Source organism: Anas acuta, chromosome Z, assembly GCF_963932015.1.
Source record: "Anas acuta chromosome Z, bAnaAcu1.1, whole genome shotgun sequence".
NCBI classification, from domain to species: Eukaryota; Metazoa; Chordata; class Aves; order Anseriformes; family Anatidae; genus Anas; species Anas acuta.
In genome coordinates, this window is record NC_089017.1 from 39,543,589 (window position 1) to 39,566,120 (window position 22,532).

A 22,532-nucleotide genomic window follows, 5' to 3' on the forward strand; every position below is an offset into this window, starting at 1 on the left:
CTTCCACCCCACTGCTGCCTATCTGCAACTCCCTCCTGACAGCACACAGACTCACTTCCCCCTCCTGCGCCCCCCCCTTCTCTTCCCCTTAGGCTTTAATTTTGCTTGTTAAATTCTCATGTCAGGAGCAGGGAAAGCTAAAAGATGTGGGTAAAAGGAGGGGGACAAACAGCTTCAGCAGAGTAAGATAATTGAATGAGCTTAAAAACTTACATTCTTTCTGTCCACAAACCCACCACCAGCACCTGGTAATGCACTTTTACATTTACAAAAAAATAATCATAAAATAAATAAACTTGTCATTCTTACTGTGAGGGAAAAAGTTACTGCTACGACTTAATGGGAAAAGTTTCACTTCTGCTCATTACTAAATCTACACCACTCCTCTGTTGTTGGGGAGGAAGTTTGTGGTGCAAGCAAGAGAAGTTATGTGAATTTTTCATGAAACCATGCCTTCTCTTTTTCTGGGTGGAATTTATTCCACAAAGGTGTCTGGATATTCTGTCTGAGAAAAGAATTCAGACCAGTGGTAGTTACATTCTACCATGCCTCCTTTGTTTACACTTAAAAAAAAAAAAAAAAAAAAAAAAAGTACTATGTTTAAGACATTCCTACAGCAAACTTCAAACACTTTCAGTCGATTTATTTGGTAACCTCTCTCCCACCTAACTCCCAACTTTAAGAGATGAAATGCATCTGAAAATTCAGAACCTACTCCTTCACAGTCCTGAGCACTCTCCTACGGGTTATTCTTGGGACTGAATATTTGGGATACATGCAGCTTCTCAGAGCCTAAAACTGCTTAAATAGCCGGCTAATGAGATCAATAAATGAAAAAAAATGCAAACACGTAAAAAGCTAAAATAGTCTCTATCCATGTAACAATTCATTTTTTAAAATCTCACTTTCAAATGACCAATTTCCATTTTTTTTTCTAACTCAGAAAGAGCTAACCCTAGTGGATTCCAAAAACAGCAGCAAACTTGCAGTGCTTAAGTTCCGTGAAGTAAACGAACAACTCAGAGGTATCAATGAACTGCTTTAGCTGGCAGAACAGGACAGAAGCTGAGAAAGAACAAAGCATTGATATGTAAAATGTGAGTTTCTAAATAAAAGTTGGACTTGCACATGCAGGAAACCATTTATTCTCCTTCAACAGCTGGGTTATTTTACAGATACTGGGCCTCAAAAGTTATGGAAACTTTGACAATTATCTTGCAATGTCTTAAGGAAAGTGTATGAAGAGCAAAATAAGGTCAAGAGCAATCCTTTTTTAAGCCCATCTGTTAAAAATTCACTATCTAGATGAGAAGAAGGCAGCATCTGTGGAAAGTAAACTGCAGTATTTCATTGCTTTCTAAGTCTTGCTAGGGAGCTATCAAAGACAGCAAAGAGTCCCTGTTTAAACAAGGCTGAGTAAGAGGGAGAGGGAGGAAAAAGACTGTAAATAAAGAAATCTATATATAAATACAGACCACTCACCAAAACTTGCCATAGTTATCTGATTCTGAATGTCGTAATTAATGCATAACCTACAACTGATTTTACCTGGTGAAGATGGACAAAACAAGTAACAGATGCTTTGGGGATGTCATATTAGCTTACCTACATATATTGCTCTATTTCCAATAAACCCTCAGAACAGGTCTCCAGCTACCCTTTTTTTTGCACATTTCTACATCTTTAATATACATGTGTGTCATTGCTGTTTGTGACCAAAGACAGACTACAGATGCAAGTGAGAAAAGATTGAGCAACTCAAACATCAGTTTCTGAACACCCAAGTGCTCCTACACATAAATTCCATATTAATCATTGCCTTAAGAAGAACTTTGATCGTGATGTTTTTATTCTGAATAACGTCAACATGTTCATACAGGAATATGTTGAAATCTCATTGAGAACTTTTTGTTTCTCATTTTGTTTGGTGGATTTTCTGAACTTCCACTGATTCAGCCTACATGGTGGCAGCAGGCAAGATGATTCTTGGAAAGGTATATCTGACTTATATTCAGATTACATTTACAGCTGTTGTCTCCATTTATTTTCCCAGGGCAACCTGTCATGTTCTGATGTGAAGAATGAGAACAGAGACAGGCTGAGCAAAATTTCATCAGAGAAGAAAAAAAATAATTTTGGCAGCTGTCACTTGACAGCTTAGCAGTATGTTTAGGTCAAAATGGTCAATCACTGTTGAGTACTTCTTACAAGATGTGTTTAGGCTAAAGTAACTACTGCAAAACTCTATTACTACAAAGCTAGACAACAGGAAAACAAGACTCCTCCTCAGATTCTTAGAGAAGATCTCCAGTATTCTGTTAACTGCTTAAGTTATGTGTTGGATGCTTGATTTTGGGCTGCAGATTTAAAAGACATAAATCACTTCTTCCAAAACAAGTATTACACTTCAAAAATATTTCACATCTTAAGACTGGTCTTTGCCATAACATAAAATAATGTACTGTAATGTTGCCTGCAAGAATAGACATTTCGATTTTGGTTAGTCAGCAGAACTAAATACTGCTAACCACTCAGGACCAAAGCTCTAGTTTTAGTTGCCACAGATAACTGCTTCTCAATTGTGCAGCAAAACAATGAGTCCTTTACTTCCTCTATTATTCACTACCAAATTGCCTATTGAGACAAAAGTGGTAAATGAGTTATTAATGCTTATTGGTCATGTAGCTGCAATCATAAACAGTTTACTATTTTACAGCTTAATGTAGGCATACCTAAATTTTGGAAAACAGCAATAATTGCAACATGTATTGAGAAAAATTGCAGTCCATGCTTCCTCTGGGTAGCCAAGGGCTCAAGGAGAATGAAAAATGACTGGAGAACAAGGCTACATCAGAAGAAAAACGGCTACTGAAAAAGTATGGTTTGCCTGCTCTGCACCAAGGTCAGACAGTGCTATAAATTGTTTGTGTGTCAAAGCAGTGTCTGATGGGAACCTCCCAAAGCCTTCTTCAAAGAGCCCTTGCTTTTAAAGGAAGCTTTCTTCAGCACCCTTAATATTTCATCTTCCTGAAGTTGTATTATCACAAGCAAATACAAGAAGACAGAGGAAAAGGGAGAGAGAGCGATACATGGTTCAGCACATAAAATTCACATTTTCTCTCAAAGCAGTTGGAATATAAATTTTTTGAAGTTTTCTACAAGGCTTTGTTAAAATTACATTGGGAACAAGGCAGTACAAATTAGTTTTAGTAAAAATGAATATGGCAAACACATTCTCGCTGCTGTCATTGAACTTTGGTTGTAGTTCTGAAAAGCAGCAAATTCGACAAACCTGAACGAAAGGATTAAATTTTCTACTTAGAAATGTTACAGTATACACTAAAGGACAGTCCAATGCTTTTAACTGCCATAAGAATGCAAATCTTTCTGGTGTCTTTCTTCTGCTTAGATGCACACATCTTGCTTTTTGCACTCAACCCAGTTGTGGTGGGACAGGATTTTCTTTCACCTGCCAATATGATGCAAGAGACTCCAGGCATGAGAAATGGGAGGAGCACAATCAAGGGCAGACAGCTGTTATTATTACCCAGATCTATGGTAGCCAGTGATCACATGTTGGTTCAGTGAACTGCAGAAGCACTGAACATGGAATTCACTACTATCACTAAAAGGTATCATCATCATTAGTCCCATAATGGGACTAATCTACGAGAGCTAACAAAACAGCACATAAACTTACTTGGAGTGAAAATGCTCGTAAAGCAGGAATAGGGATTAAGGCAGCCATAAAGAAAGCAGTAACATTGCTGATAGATGTAAGGGCTACACTTGCTCCTGTTCGCTTCAAACATTCACCTGTTCTGTCCTGCAAAACAAATAGTGTATCTTAGAAGTCATGTGAATAAGGTGGTGTCCTGCAAATGAAGGGGTCATCCTACAGATATAACACAGTAACAGTGAAAAACTATTACAAGGAAATTCTGAATAAAAGTGTGCATTTCAATAAAAAATATACAAAGTATACTGTCCAGGAGAAAAGAATACGACACGTTAAGTGCTAATGTTTTCTTAAGGGTAGAAGATACTATCAGACCTGATTCTACCTTCAGTAGACACAACTAAATTGATACTGACATTACATCAAATAGATCTGTAATTTAACTAGGATGCATTGTCTACTGGTGGAGTCACATAGTGTTCTTAATATTTTTCAGACAAAATAAGCATGTATTGATAACACAGCTACATAACACATCTACAGATCTTGAAGATAGATATAACAACAAAAAAAAACAGCAACCCCAAACCCAGGAACCACACACACATGGAAAAAAAAAAAAAAAAGGACAGAAATCAACATAAGCACAGGACACTTTCCCAAACCCGTAGGCTATTTTGAAGTAGACTGAGGTTATAGTAATGGTACGCTGAACCAGCTGCAAAGAGCACATGGAAAACCTTGTTTGTACCGAACAGGATGAGCAAGTATACATTATTTTTAAATGATTTGTACTTTGGATATGAAACTTTGGACTGAGGATAAAAAGGTCACTATAAGGAAAAGATCACAGAAGCGATGACATCTTAGATTTTATAACATGAATAGGTTACGCTTTGTGATGTCATTGTCAATTATAAGTAAAAGCAAAGAAAAACAGAAAAAAAAAGTAAAATCTCAAGTTAAAAGTCATAACAAATAAATAAAAGTAACATAATACAAATATATATTTTTTCCTTCTCTTAGTTTTCACCCTAAAATGTTTGTGCTCTTCTATTAAAAACACTCATAATTTTACTGGTTGACTCACATTTGAGTATGTTCCCAAATTTACATTGACTTACACAAAATTTTTGTGCATAATTTGTATTATATAAATCAGGAAAAGATCTCTAGGAAAAAAAAAAAGTGTTTTTTTTTTTTTTTTCTTCTTTGGTAATTGTTATTAATTATGTATACAGCATCTTTTTCTATATGAAGCCTTTTATTTTTACCCCAACTCCCCATTTTGTCAGTACCTCAAATGGAATTCTCTTATTCTGCCCTGTTTCACTGAATGCATGTGCCAAAAGGAAAACATCATCTACACCAACTCCAAGAGCAAGAAAAGGCAAAACCTTGAGGGAGAAACAAAACAAAGAAAAACAAGAAGGTTGTTTCATGGTCTACCATGCAGCTAGTCGTTACATGGCTAATTAAAGTAACTTTAACATTATACTCTGAACACATATCCAAGGGTAAAATAAAAATCAAAAGGATGCAATATAGCTATAAACTTTTATTCTGAAATACATTCAAGAACTTCCAGTATACCATTTATGGGCACAAAATCTCACTAAAAGTAATTTGAGTTTTGGGTAAACAAAGAATATGAGATAATATTTGAAGTTATTTTCAAAATATAACATCCTGATATATTATTGCAGCTTCTTATACTCAACCAGATACAATCACTTGTATTGAGACACAGAAAAACAAAGAACCCAGAATCTAGTAATTATACAAACTAAAGGATGTCTGCCTTTTTCTTTAATATCATTTGACATCATCATTACTTAATCTCTCACAGCACAAGCTGTGAGATAGGAGAAAGACACAAACATCTAAAATCAAAATACTTGGGCAGCTTTTTTTTCCTCAAAGATTCAGTTGTGTTCATTCAGTAACGAAGTACTAGTAACATAACGTCAGACTCGTGGATCCTAAATACCTGAGTTGTGGCAGCATTAAAGGAAATTCCAATCAATGAGCACAGGCCCAATCCTGCAGCCACTGAGAGAGCAACCAGCAAGACTCCTGCCAGCCCCACAGCACCCTGAGACTTGGCACAATCCCACCGCAACATTGTTAAACAGGCGTAGGCAAGCTGAAAGGAAGGGTGGGAGGGTATGGGAAAAAAAAAAAGGCAAAATATCAGAGTGGATCCTTCTCCAACAGCTACCTGCCTTCTTCCCCAAAACACTTTGTTACAGGCACTTTTAAATAGGCATATTAGACATGTTACACAGAGGAACAGATGACAACACTGAAGCAAATGTTTACAAATTGTAAGGGTGGGGTTTTTTAAGTATTCAAAAAATGTTCTGGACTACTGACTGGTAACAATGAAGTGGATATTTAAGCCATGCTCTACTACCAGAGACAAATAAATAAATATAACTTGTTTTATTACCATTAGTAAGTAGCCACTAGCTACTCTGATGACGCTGACATCAGAAAATGACTTCAGGATGTCATCCAGGGTGGTTGTAGTAAAGGAAAGCACCTTCTGAGTAGAGTTTTGTGCAACACTTTGATGAACAACCTATGAAAAGAGAAACAAAACTTGGTGTAACTAATTTGAAAAGTTACCATTTTCTACAGCACGCATCTGAACCTGCTTTTGCCTTTATGTCCCTGTTAAAGCACGCACCCTACACAGGAGATTTCACTGATGCTATATGAAACAAGCATATTTTATCATTATTTCCTAGAAGCTACTCCTTATCAAACAAGAATTTGCATCCTTCAGGAAAGGCTACTGCATTCGCAACTCATTTCAAGCATTTAATTTAAATGCTGAAGTGTAAAGGTTTCCTCTTTCTGTAATTCTGGCACTGACTTGCTGCTGTATGAGTTTTGCCTTTAATCTAAGGCCAGCGTGCTCTTCAGGGTACTCCTCTCTCCCCCTCTGCCTGGACGTTTCACAGAGGTCAGAGGCAGCACAGCAGAGGTCAGAGTTTGGGACACAAAGGCCAGGCACTGTCACATGGCCTCCCCACCCGGGCTGCTGCTGGGAGAGCAGTCAACGGCTAGCTAATGTTTTCCAGACACCTTTAGAATAATCACGCCAACCAATTGCTTTTGAATTCCAAGCAGCTCTTCAGTTCCTTCTCGCTCTCAGCAAAGCAGAAATGTGCGAGAGAGCAAATTGCAAAGCCTTTGTGGCTTTTCATATCTGAATAACCAAGCAGCTTCTCAATTAAAAAGAGAATAAATCCCCTTTAAAGCTGAGAGGCAAAAACTCAGTTTTAGTTAAGCATCTTCCCTGAAGCAATACTGTAAAAAGCTGTGAGAAGGAGATGTGGATCTCAGTAAGATTTTATAGTACAGCATTCTAGGTTATTTTCAGTTTTACCTCAACATACATCCTCTGCCAGGCTTCCAGAATTGCTGCTGCCTTATCCTCATTCCAGTTGATATGTGAAACATATTCATACCCCTTGAAGTGTTCATACATTTGCTTAGGAGTCATTAACTGAAACATGGTTTGCAAAGCCTGGGCACTGTAACATGGAGAGAAATGAGAGGAGAAGAGGCATAAAATAAGCATTTTCAGGAAATTATTTTCATGGCATGAAAACCAAAACGAGAGCCTAATAGGAGCTTGCAGGAGTTCGTGATTTTATAGGGCACATGTTCATATTAAAATTGAACAGAGTATAATTATTCTACTATGTATCTGGTGCAGCTGTACTGGTCTATGCAGTATTGAGGCTAAATCTGTTTTCCCTGAAGTTAATGATAGTTTTGCCATTATTTTTGGTAGGATAGGTTTTGTAAGCAAAGAATGTAACCCTGTAAATCAGTTGTAAGGATCATAATTAACAGACAGATTACTGTGAAGAGGCCAAAGGAACAGTTATTTCTACAAGATCGTGTAAATGCTGTTGGTAATTTGTCATTTGAAGACCTCGGCATTTTTTTCAACCCTTGGAAGAAATACCAGACTAAAGTCACGATGGCTGACAAGCTTTGAGGAGTATAGAATGGCAATTATGCATCTTGACTTTCTACAGCATGCAACTTTATCCAACAATTTTAGAATGTTAAGGAACTATTTTATTTTTCACTAAGAATATATTCTTTGGCTACATAAATTTATTTGGCTAAGTATATTCTTATGATTCTATAGAGGTTAGAAGAAAATTCTTCACTGTAAGGGTAGTGACTGACAAGAACAAGTTGCCAAGAGAAGCTGTGGATGCCCCATCCCTGTGGGTGTTAAGACCAGGTTGGATGGGCCAACCTTTGGGCAACTTGATCTAGTGGGAGGTGTCCCTGCCCATGGCAGGGGGGTTGGAATTGGATGATCTTTAAGGTACCTTCCAACCCAATCCATTCTGTGACTACTTGTTGAAAGACTTATTGCAAGAAATACAGCTCCTTGTTTAGTGTCAATGTAAAAAAAGAATTCAAAATCCATATCAAAAGTTCTCTCTATTAAATATGGGAGAATTGTGCTTCATTTAGCTTAGTGTATCCTATATTTTTCAGAACAGCTCTCATATGCTTTTCCCCCATAGAAATCCAGTGTTCCATGACTTCTTCAAGAGGTCTGAAACAAAGGGTTTTGTTTTATCAGTCAAAAATGTATTCAGGATGTAGTAGCATAAAGAATAGACTTTTCTGCATATTGAGTCTAAACAAAAAGCTTAGTGGAGATTTTTGAATTCTGAGAAAAGTTAAATGTGTGAGCACATTACCCATATTATTTTTCCCCTTTTTCCTTTGATCATATTTCAAAACATGATCAAAGTTGTTCAGTGCTTTAAACGCTGTTCAGTGCTTTATGCATACATGCTAAACAACAAAGCTCCCAGGAAAAAAACCTTTTTTCTGAGCAATGTACATTATCATTCTGAGGTTAGAAGCAGGAAGCAACGACACCTCCTTAAAGAATTGTCCAATCACTCCTTTAAATTCTGCTCTCTTGAGGCGTATCCTCCTAAACAACAGTTCATAATACACATGAAAGGCAGCTGATTTTGCATGATCCTCCCCCCCGTGTCCCAAAAACCAAACCCTAATGGGGAAAAAAACTTAAAATTTTCTTTAACCATTTGTTTGTTTACCTGACAAGTTTACCAGAACTGTTCTTGACTGTTCCACCAATAATCAACTCTTCCTGCCAATGCATGTATTTTCTTGACAGTCCATAGCATCCACCACTCAAAACAAGGGCTACATCAAGAGGCTAGAAAAAGTGATAAAGAAGCAATTAACCAGTTGCATAACTTCAGACAAACTCACACCCTAACTCAACACCCTGTGCATTACAGTGAGTGATATTAAAGATAGCCTAGGAGGTCCATAAAGAGAAATGTGTTCAACAGATCAAGTGACCAAACAGCATCTTCTCCAAAGCCTGCCTGAGAGACAGATACATAAAACTGTGACCCATTACTTCAAATTCTTCACAAATGTCAACAAAGTTGGTCCTCCCTGAAGGAAGGCTTTGCTGCATGGTGTGAGTGTACAGAGTGGCTGAGCTGTATTCCAGCAGTGGCTATCTCTGTCTGATGCATTAAGCCTGCTAAGTGCCTCATCACCACTTTGCCATGCTGGGCCAGCAGCTGACAACTGTACTCTCACTCTAAATACACAGGATTAAGTATTGCATCATCAAATGATGGAAAGATAGAGAGTCTGGGCTAGGAGCAAATAACAGGAACTGAAAAATGACGTTGGTCAAGAATATGAACTACATACTACTTGGTACCTTCTTCTCTCTTCCCTGCATCCCTCCTCCCATTAACAGATAGACAAAAGGATAGGAAAACTTACTTTGGTGGAATTTTTATTGGGAGCTGTGATTGGGCAATCAGGATCAGCAGGATTCAGGCAAGGTCGATCCATATAACCATGACCAACCTCTGCTTTATTCAGCATTTCTTCCCAGCTCTCCACTTGGTAGTTTATTTTCTTTAACTCTTCCAAGAATTCTAAGGGGTCAAAGTTGATCCACTGCAAAGGAGGCTTTCCTCTGCAAGAGAAATCAGGGAGAAATGATTTTAAAAATGGAAGAAAAAAGAAGTACTGAAACAAGCATACTTTAAAAAATCGTATTTGCACAAATAATCGAGTCATTTTGTGTTACAAGCTATAACCCTTACTGGTAAGGTTGTTTCATTTAGTGTAAGGTGTGTTTTAATTGCACTTTTGTTTTACGTACTTGCAACCCTGTTGTAATTCTAACAAAAATACTCAGTTCTTACAAAGTTATTATATCAAAGGGAATATTCACAGGTTAAAAACCCTTCCATATGCAAGACAAGCAAAACAAATTATCAAGCACCTAAATAACAAAACAGCAGCCAACTGCTGCTTTAAAGAATTAGGGGGAGGGGAGTGGGAAAGAACAGAGGGGGCAGAGGAAAGAAAGCATTTCTCATAGTATCAGATTACTTCTTGTTACTATAATAATCATCTTGCAGATGTAATCAATCAATAAAGCTGATGTTTGTTTATCTATAACAATGCTGTGCTCCTTCAAATGCCTTGGCAGCTTGACTATCAACCATCAAGCTTTCCTGCTACTATGGCTGTCACCACTATCACTGTCACGTCTCCCACCCCCCACTTCTGAATTTGTGATGTTGACAGACTAGAAAGGCTTTTGGCTGCCTTATTCTGTGGTTCAAACCACACTGTATCTGCTTAACCAGGCTTAAGTCATTATTCCGAACCTCCCAACCAGAAAACACAAACCCCCTTATTTCCCCATCTAAAACTGTACACTAAAGGTTACGAGATGGCCATTGCAAATTGCTTTTACAGAGATATGCAAACCAGGACAGAAACAATAACTCAAATGCTAACTCTTGCATAATTAACAGAAATGCCTGCACAGATTAACAATTAACTCTTTGAAGGATTCAGGGCTTATAATATCACACTTCTAAATTGTGAGAAACCACCCACAAAAGATACTATATATAGTTTCTTTAATGATCTCATAAGCAAAGGATTTGTTTTCTTGGTCCTTAGGAACACCTGAAATTTAACCCAAGATATTTTCTTAGGAATAAATTCCTTATTAAGAAATATTTTTTGTAATTTATTGGGGAAAAAAAAAAAAGGTTATTTCCAAAAGAAGGATAAAATTCTTTAAGCACGGATTCAGAACTTAGGTTTTCTTTTACACACTACGAGAATAAGAAAAAACAACACTGGAATTAAATCAATGCCTACAAATCAACTCCTAGAAGCAGAAATGAAAAAAATGATCCATGCATATTTTCTGTAGAGACATTGCAGTTTTTATTTTTTGTTAAAACTCAAAATCATACATAGTTACACAATTAAAATCAGTCACACTAGAAAGTTATACAAAAGCGTGCTTACAATAGATAGGCAGTTCCTGACTGTAGCTTTGCTCCCTCCCAGAAGCAGTCCAAAGGAGTGATAATTAAGCAAGGATAAAGATATTCTATGATCTGTCAAAACCAGAAGGGGTAAAAACACAGTTAGACTAGAATACAATCTAATAGAATACAATCTACAATCTAAGCAAACTGAATCATGAGAATACAAAAAGCTTATAACTAAATCCCTGCTATGCATACCTGGTCCATGTAACCTGCTTCCGTGATGAGTTCTCCTGATTTGTAACATAAATGTTCCAATTTCCATTGTCTGTAATAAAGATAAAGAACACATTTTTCTTCAACAGTTACTGAAGTTATTTTTAAAATGTAACATACTTTTAAAATTGCAACTTATATTCACACATTGGCCTCAAGCAGCAAATCACTGAGGAGGGCAAATTTTATTCATGATAGATGTATCACATCTCACATAAAAAGCAAAGGCCTTTCTTCTTGCAGTTACAGAATAGATATGTTTCAGTTATTGTAGACTCTCTCTGTCCATGGAGCTGCTTTTGAATGAGCAGGATGGCCCACATTGCTTACTGGGACAGAAATCTGGCTTTATATAAATGAGACCACTTGTGATTTCAGGTATTACCCTATGACAACTGAGAGAGAAGTTGTCTTCAGGCTCAGAGGACTAGCATACTCCTAAACTGACTCTCACACGCAGGAGGAAAGAAACCACTAGGATTTCTGCCTTCCCTTTTCAGATGCATTACAACTTCTGTTGTCATAACTTCTCGCATCTAAAAACAAAACAGGAGCCAGGCAAGAGATAATTAGAGCCATAGCATTAACTCATCGATGTGCTGAAGATATGTCCTGAAAGATACTGGGGTTCATGCCTCAGACAGCACCCACAGACACTTCATCATGTAAGCAGTAACTCTGAAGGAACCGCTTTTCAAGAAGATAGCTCACTAGCCCAGAACTGGCACTCTCCTAAGATGTAGCTTTAAGATTTTTCTTGTTGGACAACATGCAACTCCCAGCCTTCAGTATGTGCACAGACACTCTGAAGGCCAACTCTACTATGACACTACATTACCACACAGCTGTTGTTTCACCCACTGCCACTTCTCACACAACTGCATTTCCCTTTATATCCAAACTACTAGAAGGACAGTAAACTGTACTAGTGTTCACAGAAGTTATGTGCCTCATGACAGTGTCAACAAAGTGATTCATCTCTAATATGGAAGGCTTTTCAACATTAGGAATCCCACAGGTAAGGTCCTATGTTAAGAACACAGACATCACACCTTACTGAAGACAGGTGCTGGATATTGTATAGCTGCTCATAGAGGTACGTTTTCTAAATCTCTTCCAACTCATTTATCCCATTTTATTTGTCAAAAGCCAGTTCATCACTGCTATCATGCCACAATGTCAAGTATCAAAAAACAGTGACGTTCAAATCAGAGAAGTCCTACGGGACAGGCTCTGAAGTGCTAACCATTTAAAAGCATGGGTAGGGAAGCATGCACCCACTTTTTCGTAGTTACAGGAAAACTTTTACTTTTCCCCTTACCTGTTGTACATATAGACATGTACTCTGCTGGCCTGAAGTGCAGAGTCAAGGTGCTGTCGGAGTGCTTCTGTTGTTAGTACATTAGCACCATCTTCCTGTGGAGTCTGAATCATGAGCTGGGGGTTAAACATGGCCTCTTCTCCAATCTTCTGCCGTGTGTAATTTAGCTCCCGGCTCACTCGTCCACCAACTGATGGGAAAAAATCAACAGATTTGTACTAGCCGATAATTGCTTATTCAGGATGCACACAATGAGCACTCTCCAGTCAAAAAACAGCTCTGCCACACACATGGACTATTCTACCTCAAACTGATCACAGTGTAACTAGTAACAAATTTATTTTAGCAACACTGCAACAAAAAATACACTCCTCATAAAGGCACCATTGCCCCAACTGCACTAAAATATCAACGCGTACACTGGAGCTTCAAACAGTTTTTCTATGTTATAACCGATATTCCTCATGTAAAAAGTTTTTTTTTTTAAAGGAAGAAAAAAGAAAAACCTTTTCCTTGCAGACCAGACCAAATACTCCTATGTTACAATTTCTTACACTTGTATAAACACTCTGCTCCAATAGCACATTTCAAGATAAATGGCTTTAATTTACACTCTTCTCCTAAATAATTTGGCAACGGCAGAAGGAGAACGTTTCTCTTCAACTAAAAAAAAATGGAAGAAGGAAAAAGTAAGTGAACCCGCAAACTTCTCTCAGTCTTAAACAAAAAATAAAATAATAAAAAAAAAAAGTTCACATAAAGAGTGAATACTTTTGAATGTAGCAGAAAGGACTGTCTATTGTCTATTTGCCCTAGTAGTTTGGTACCTGCATAGCATGCTGTGATGCAGGAGGTAATTAGTACACAACATCTGTTTTTAAACCCAGATGAGCTGAACAGTGTGCTCCATACCAAAACATGATTTAAAAAATAAAAATAAAAAAAGAAAAGAAAGAAAGAACAAAGGAAAAGGCAGAGGGAAACCACAAAGTAGACAGGCTCTAGAGGGAGCCATATTCAATTTGCCTTGTCAAAAATGTTACGTAAGAATGGAAAATTATCTTCCCACTTACAGAATAGTATTCAGCTCCAGTTCATATACTTCATATAACCTCCCCTGTAGTCTCTCTAACAAGTGCATGTGGGAGGAAGGGTCAATTAATTCAGCCAACTAGCTGAATCAAGACCACATCCAGATGAGGAAGACAAGAATACCACCAACATGTTGTTTCCATCTCTTACAATTTATTACCTTTATTGCTCTGCAAAGTCCAAGCTACAGACCTGCTCTAATTTGTTACATTTTTTTCAGTCCCAGTCACCTTGGCACTGGTGATCTGAATTACTGCCAAAATTTCGCTCTGCAACAGTGTGAACAGAAATTAGACATGCACATCTATCTCTTCCTAGGCCATATAATGGAAGACAAATCTGCAACCCGTTGGCAGGGTGGGAGATGACATTCTCAAGTCTGAACAAGCCAGTGACATACTTATATCAGCTGGGCCCTCAACCCACCCATAAAATGCCCTCAGGGCTAAGAGGACCACCAGGCAAGAAGCTGGGCCCCTGCAAGGATAAAGCTGTCAGAATCAGACCCTCAACAATTAAACTGTATTGTCGTTTTGGCATGAGGCATCACTTAATCTCTAGATCAAGAATTCTTTGAAAAAAATAAGTATTTCACCAACAAGCTCCATTTTCTCAGCCTGTCACATGTGGCATTATCTCCTTCACACCCACTAACAATGGCCAGCTCGCAGTAAGAGAAAAATGAAAAGCAAAGTACAACTCCCCCACCTAGATTCCCTTTATAACTTCTTAGCATCCCTTTTACTACTGCATACGTCTGGTAAATAAATAAATGTGCTAATTTATATCAAGAATAAAAGACTAGAACACTTAAGACTGCCTCAAATGTTTGACTGTGTATATGCACAGAAATTATAGCTAAATGCAAATTCCAGTCAAATAGCATCCTCCGTAACTAAACAATCACTCCACACTGGAAGTTAGTTTGCACACCCCTGTATCATATTCTTTTTTTTTTTTTTTGTGTGTGTGTGTGTGTGTGTGTGTGTGTGTGTGTGTGAGTGAAAGGCTTATTTATTGCATTTCAGTACTTTCACTCATCAGCCTAATTCATGTCCACCAGTTCATGTCCACTGCTGTCCTTCTGGGCAGTACTCTGTGGTATGCTAATAAAACCTGCTCTGTCTTAGAGAAATACAGGGGAGGGGGGTAGAGGACCACAGTTATCCTAACCTATGTGTCTTGGAACCAGAGCTTTCTTTTGCAGCCCTTTACGCTGCAAGCACTTCAGAAGACAAAATGTCTTTCTCCTTCTTTTGTGTCTCTATGCCAGCCAAGACAATAAAGCCCCAGTTTTATGAGGACTGTGGAGTCTACCATAAACATCTACTTCTGGTACTATATTCTCTCCCATTCCGCTCAGACTTAACTTTTGAATTTAGCTAGGACTTAAACCAACAAATCATGCGTCATTCAAGACAAAGGACGGCATTCCTATCTCTGCTGAAAGTGACCAACTGTTTACTATCAACAGAAATGATTGCTTCCTAATCAAGCTCCTGTCAAACCACATTAACTTCACTGAATAAGGCAGATTTAGCTAATCAAAACTGCATCACACAAGTCAGTCATCAGAACAGAAGCTGTTTTTCCCCCCTTTTTCATTCAAAACAGGAATAGCAAAACCATCCAGGAACAGGGGCACATATTCCAGAACTTAACAATAGATCTGCTGAGCATTCTTCTTAAGGCATTACATCATTTAAGTGTTTTTTTGACGGGTCCATTACATGCATTTTGTCTGCCAAATAGAGTAAAGATAAATCCACAGGCAAACATGGTTACTTTATACAACATAACACTTACATACGAAGAAATTATGAAATTAAACAGCAGAGGAAAATTCTGACTGCCAAAGACTGACTACATGAAAACACAGGGACAAGACCAGAAGCAAGTGGATCACATCAGTGGCCTTGCAATGTACCAGAAGAAATAAAGAGCAAGAAGACAACAAACAAACAAAACACAGTATGCTTCTACCAATTGTGATTTCATTTATTTTAACAGAAAATTTGCAAAGATCTCCGGAGGCTGCCATACCCGGAGGTCTGAAGCCTCCACAATCAGCTGAACAAGAATGAACTTTATGTTGTTGTTCAAACACTCTACTTGCTTTTTTAAAATGCATATATGTATCCACAGTTGGTGCCAAAATCTAAGCAAGAAATTGCTAAAAATGTCACTGAAATGCACCTAAAGCCTCTAGCCTCATTGTGTAGTGAAATTATGCAAAACTATGCTCAACATACACTCCACAGAAACTCATTCCTTATACTCATAAGAAAAAAATATACTCATAAGAAAAAAAAAAGCATATTACATTCATCATACAATTTCCACGCTACGGGACAAATGATGTAATGGAAAAAACAACCAATGATTAATATGGTGGTCTTTTGTGGTTTTCCTTTATGGACCCTATTTTCTTATATTTGGTGACAGCAACACTCAAAACGCTACAGAGTTCAAACGTGTATATGACATTGAATAAAAATGCTTCTCATTTTATTCCATATTGAAGACAGACTGAACTGTTTCCCTTTAACATTCTGGTGACAAAATCCACACATTTTTCTCCTTTTTTTTTTATAGATGAAATGCCACTTGATGGATTTGGAGTCCTTTCTTACATGATTTCTTATAATTTAGTGCCTTGACAGCTGAGTTGGTGGCACAAATGCCTGCAAGCCATAAGACTGGTTTAAATAGCAGATCGGTATGTGGTCGCATGGCCAATGGTAATACAAGGCAGCAGTTTGTACACTATCCTTCAAGTGCTGTCAACAGATTCTGGGTGTCTGTCCGCTGGAAATGAGATACCTTGCCTTCTGTAAAATTTAGCTAACAATAAAATTAAAAAAAAAAAAAGTATTAATAAAAAATAATAACATCAGCGTGCTGGCACCATACCTCTGTTAACATATTGGGTTTCTAATGCTCAAATATGTGTTTGAAGGTGCTCAAGATAGGACTTCTTTGCTGCCAGCATTTTCGCTGCAAAATATTGGTTCTTGGGAGAAGCCCGAGTAGCTTTTTTGGAGAAGAGGAAATGTCTCCCTTTTGCCCCCACCAACACAACATCCCTCCTGGCTCTTCATGCATGGCAGAGCTGGTTTCAGCCAGTCTGCGTCCTGTACCGCTGAGCATGCCGCTGCTCCTCCTCAACCTCCCCATGGGCTTACACGGAGGCACTACATCCTTGGCCCTTCTGAAGGGCCTGAGGAGAGCAGAAGGCGTCAGTGGGTCGCTAAGAGCCGTGTGGGGACCACCGGCTCTCCCTCCCCCAGCAGCGAGGAGCAGCTGTCAGGTGGAGACCAGTTTTAGTCACCCTTAACTCGAGGCAGGCCGCAACCCTCGACCCGCCAGTGGAAGGCCCCATATCGCCTTACCGAGCACTTGGGGCACAGTCCCAGGGTCTCTGTCATCAAACTGAAATGCCCTGGTGCATCTGAAGTGACAAGCATGCAGAAAACTAAAACTCCTTCCCCATCGTATACATTTGCACAATACCGATACACCTTCAGGCGACACAAGAGCGAAACCATGTTTGTTTTCATCAGCACAATTGCTGATAGATTTCCACTGACTAGCCATTTTGAAGTGACTGAGTACTTCAGTTGATGTATTCATTTCTACTGTGCATGTCACGGTATTACCTACATCTTCCCCGTGATTAGCATTCAAAATGTACGCGGTATTACATTAACATGCCTATAAAAGAGCTACGGGATCTGCTGCTGGGAATTGCAGTCCCTTCCATACTGAGCAGTTTCAGGAGCAAATCTGACCTCTGCTCCACTAAGAGACTGATCTCAAATCAGGCGATGAGCGATAGCCAGAAACCACTGCTTGCTAATTTACTGCCCATTTGTTCAAAAGGCATGAAATGTTTCTATTTCAGACTATCTTACAATGTTCCATTCCAAGTTACTGGAATTGCAACATATAGCCTGAGGTTTTGTGCTTTTTTTTCTTTTTTTTCCCAGATACCAATGCTACCTGTATTAACCATTCAATAGCTACCTTGCTTGTACGACTGTGCTACAATTACCTCAGCAGAAAGCAAGCTCTCTCTAAAAAAGAACATTTCTGAGAGCCAAACACTCGGGATCAAAGCGTTTACCTACCATTGTGGAGTGGTGGACTTTGGGTAACCAAGACTTCCAGAAATGTCTACTGGTTTGAGGGCTTAAGTTTTTCCTTGACAAGTTTAACGTGCCTGAGTGGTGTAAAATTTTCTGGAGAACCTCCTGTGTGAAGACTATAGGCCTTAAGGTGTTTACACATAAGCACATTTTTCCAGGATGGTAAACATGTGCCATGACAGCATTCCTGTACAAACTTCTGACAGCGACAACTCAAGGCACTGAGCAATACCTCTAATAGGCACAAGCACAATGGTCTCATTGCACGAATGAGAAGATCTGAAAAGGTCCCAAAAGATACAGGCCCTGTTTTTAATAGATCAGATACTTAGGGGTTTAGATACCCTTACAATGCCGACATTACTGCCTAAGCATTACCCAATGCAGGCAACATCTGCCATTTGTGCTATTTTTTACCGCCACGACAAGACTGAACCAAAAAATAATAACCCTTCACGACTTGGTAATCATATAAAAGCAAAGACCAACAATTATATCCCAGTGTGGTCACCTGAGACTCAACCAACCAACCCAAAGGACAGAGAAAGACAAGAGCAGCAGCAGCAGAAGAAGAAACAGGAGGACAAGAAGAGAGCTGCAGGTGCCTTGCACCTTTGGTGCTCGCCCTGTCTCCAGGACAGCCTCCTGGAGGGGCTGCTTGACGGGTACGCCAAGCACCTCCACCAGCACTAACTTCCCTCTGCTCCTCTTCCTCTCTTTGCGCTGCTCTTATATGCTGTCCCTATTACGTGTGTACAGGGGTGTTACTCAAAACTGCTGATGGAAAAGGGGATACAGTCCATTACAACAGTGGGCAGAAGAGCCAGCCTACCACAGCCTCAGCCCCCTGTCTGAGTCGTGTACCAGGATTAGAAGTACTCATACCTGTCACACGTCACAGAAGGCACTACCCAACGAAAATTGCACAGGACTGAAACCTCCTGAAGAGAAATTGAGATATAAGACTGGAGTTCTCTGGTATGAAGATTACCCTGCCTCTTATTGGACACAGAAAAATAATGGCCTTTTGATTTAAAGCTTCCTGTTGCTCTCAAGGGAGCCTGTCTTTGTGTTCTCCTGGATGTTTGAGCTTGTGCGTGCTGCTCGCTCATCACGCTCTTTGTCAGCTACAGAATACAGTTTTTCTGCACACAGGCTGTATTAGTTAGCATCCTGACTTTTCCTGACAGAAGAGCCTGCAAGAAAGCACCTTCTTCAGAACTAAGTTCTTCTAGGCCTGGCTGGCAAAGTACAAAGGTACCGGAATTCAGTTTTCATTGAAACTGAAGTTTATTCAATATAAGAAATGGGACATTTGGCAAGTTCACTTCTTGAAATGTTTAAAAGGCTGTCTACTTGTTAAGTCAGAACTGTTGTTGATTTATGGGGTCAATGGTGGTTAATTTATTAACTACCAACTGTAAGACATTACATCATGTATTTGATGTATGTAATATTCTAAAGATGCTAAGGATGGATCTTGTCAATCCATCAGGATTACATCATTAAACATTTTGGTTACCTGCACTGATTTCTTTTTTTCTGTTCATTTATTTAATAATGTAAATAAAAAGAGAGAGTGCAAGTAATGCAAAAGTTAAGGAAGTACCTGAAACTGAGCTATCAAAAAAAAAAAAAAAAAAAAAGGAAAAAAAACACAACCATGAGGAATGACGTGCTTGCATAGTGGTAAGCAGTCAGTGCCTTAAAGAGATTACATGGTCATTCAATGGTCTGTTCAACAGCTCAATGAAAAATGATAATCTTTATCCTGTAATTAAACATGATCTATGCTAGCACTACACTACAGACAGTCAGAAACCCCCTGCTGCATCTAGGCTTTCTTGCAGAGCATTTACTCCACTGAATACACATACGTGCATTTGTATAGCTCACAGGGAATGGCAACAGTTTTGCCTGCCCAAGTTGAGGCAGCCTGCACTCTCCTATTTCCCTTCCCAAAGTCCAGGCAAACCTTCTACACTTCTCCCTCCCCTCCCATGCTGATGTCCAACAAAAGGACAGCATCATACCTCAATATGAAGATTTAACCAGCTTCCATCTCTTTTGGCACTGCTGGCTTCAGGGAAAATCTAGAAGCAATATGGCCATCTCAAACATTTCTGTCAGGATGTGAGTTAGATAATTCTAGGCTATCTGTTATTACTTAAAAAAAAAAAAAAAAAAAGGCTATGGCTTACAAATATATATTAAAAAAAAAAATTATGAAAGCCACCAAAACACTTCAAAAGGCTGCTTTTTATTTCCCAAGCCATCATACGATATGAGTTAAGTTACTTCTCACACATGCTGGGGAGGACTCCAGTGTTGCTGTTACAAATTTCATTAATGCTGACATGACTATGAATAGCAAAAATAAAAACACACATCAAAGATGACTTTTCATTCTGTCACAGTTTGACAAAGTTTAGAGCAGTGACAAGGACACAAAGCTGTCTGCAGGCTCAGGAAGACAGCCCAACAACAGCTGCCTCAGATTGCAGTGGGAAACTTTCCCTGCAATTTTAGAAGCTAAAACCTTTTCTTTCTGAAAATCAAATAAAAGCTGTTTTTACATGTATGCATCTGTATCACCCATGGGCAGAAAAAAAATGTTATTGCTGATTAGGTACAATACACAGATCACTAAAAAAAGAGTATGTGTTTTTTGATGTATTTCTGGCCTCACGTCTTGAGAAACTGGAAAGTGAAATAAATAAATAAAGCTCCAAACTGACAAATTGAACAGTACAAGCTGGGAAAAAAATACAAGAAGCTTTGAAACATACAAGAATATACAAAACAGGCAAAACTGGTAGATGTAATTCAAACTTTCCAATTAAACATAAAACGCAGTAGCTGCTTACTGAGCTGTGACACATGTCCTTGGTAACAGGATATGAGCTGTTCACCTCTGGGTCACTGGTTCTAATCCAGCCAGGAACAATAGTGACCACAAGTTGTTTACCATCTGACAGCTGTTTGCTAGCTTATGTGAAATGAGTTGGTGGTCTCCGTCCATTTCCTAATGGGCAGGTGTCCATATTATAGAAAACCACCGTCACAATTGGTATCCTTGTTGACCATCTCAACAAAGAGGCTGAGGAATGAATGGATACGGAGAGAGAACTACCCTTTCTTCCAAAGACGTGGTCCCTTCGGGTCAGAGCTGAGCCACAGGTTTTGGTGGAGAAGCCCAACTATTGAATTTTCTTGGTGAGGTACCAAAGGAATAAAGGACTCTGCTATTTCCTAGAAATCAGGGAGACAGTCTACAGATAGAATAGGTGGCTAATACAGACTGTTGCAACTCTAACAATTTATGGGTCTGTAGCAGTTCACACCTATTGGTGAGCAGAACTGGTGTTCTTATTTTTATTTATTTTTTTTTTACTTTTCAGTAATTGAAAGCAAACAAACATTTGTGCATGCTTAATAACAGGCCATAATCCCAAAACATACAGAAAGGGACCAAGATTCCAGCAGTTCTGCTGTGAAGGGCATGTAAGGGGCTTCAAGATCTAAACCTAAGGACTTTAAAACAGCTGAATAGAACTGTTTTAAGTTACTTTAACTTAAATGCGGACTTCTGCTGGGTAATATGTTAAAAACAATTTGCTGTGTTGTTCCACAGCAGTCAGCTTTCCTCTAGGCCCAACTTTTCATTTAACCTCTCAGTGCCCTTTCCTCAAATATGTAATTGTTTTCCTGTGTGGTTAAAAGCAGCATTTTGAAGTCTTTTCATCTGCACTCCTGGGATAGCACAAATTTCATCTGTACATGGAGTAGCACACAATTCGAATGCACTTTTTTTTTTTTTAAAGGAGCAGAAAACAGTAAAGAAAAACTCTTCATCCAGAACCTTTCAGGAGATACCATGCCCTAAACAGTGCTTTTAGGAGACAGCAGAGCTAACATATAGAAAAATGAAAGGAATGAACATGTTATGAAACAGGGTACAGTTTCTTTCAAGTATTCCCTACCAGCTGCTTGCTGTACCATCTGTTGTTGCCTAAGCAGCTTCCTTCTGAATGGCTCTGCACTGAAGCAGAACTGCTCTCACTGTTGGACACAATCAGGTCAGGTCAGCACTCCCCCCAGCACCGAACCTGCTGCCTGTCACGGCTCCCCCCATCTCGATATTTCTTGCTGGCCACCAGCTCCCACGACAGTGCTGCATCTGTCAAGAGGCCCATTTTTCATAGCTTGCCTGCTATTCACGCCGCGCAGTAAAGCGCACATTTGATTTTGTGCAGGATGCAATCAGAGATTCCTGTCAGATACACTGAGAGCGCGACCATATGGCCAAGTTCATTCTAAAACAGAAAGGACTGGGAAAGAAAGTTAAACAAACGAATGAAACCACGTTACACAGAGCAATCCTGATTTTATACTTCTGGCTAGCCTGGCGGTTCAGAAAACTCTGTGTCACCACCAAGCCTTCTGCTTTCCCACTGAATGGTCTGCGCTCCCTTTAAAAGCAAAACGACACGAAACTCTGCAAAAAGGAGGAGAAATGCCCCCGCTGCCTCAGCAGTGAGGGATGTGATGCACGTTTTCCACGACCGAGCCCTGCACGTTGAGTCGAGTCCCCCTGCAACCTGCCTGCGGACAGTGCCGGCACTGGCAGCGTGTGCCTCGCAAATCACTCAGCCCCTGCCACCTCC

The 22,532-nt window shown here is 39.2% G+C and overlaps 1 protein-coding gene across 3 annotated transcripts in view; it reads right to left on the reverse strand.

The window, feature by feature from the left end:
- PTCH1 (patched 1) overlaps positions 1–22,532 on the reverse strand; it is a 71,795-nt gene that overhangs the window by 31,202 nt on the left and 18,061 nt on the right. For all 3 annotated transcript variants that reach the window (XR_011091100.1, XM_068666464.1, XM_068666463.1), the window contains exons 3-12: positions 12,626–12,815; positions 11,287–11,356; positions 11,066–11,157; positions 9,506–9,704; positions 8,794–8,915; positions 7,077–7,224; positions 6,132–6,263; positions 5,670–5,825; positions 4,978–5,076; positions 3,701–3,826 (exon numbers count right to left, since the gene is read on the reverse strand). Coding sequence is in view for 2 of the 3 variants with exons in the window: in XM_068666464.1 (XP_068522565.1) it covers positions 3,701–3,826; positions 4,978–5,076; positions 5,670–5,825; positions 6,132–6,263; positions 7,077–7,224; positions 8,794–8,915; positions 9,506–9,704; positions 11,066–11,157; positions 11,287–11,356; positions 12,626–12,815 (1,334 nt within the window). In the remaining variant the exon portion in view is untranslated. The remainder of the gene's footprint in view (positions 1–3,700; positions 3,827–4,977; positions 5,077–5,669; positions 5,826–6,131; positions 6,264–7,076; positions 7,225–8,793; positions 8,916–9,505; positions 9,705–11,065; positions 11,158–11,286; positions 11,357–12,625; positions 12,816–22,532) is intronic.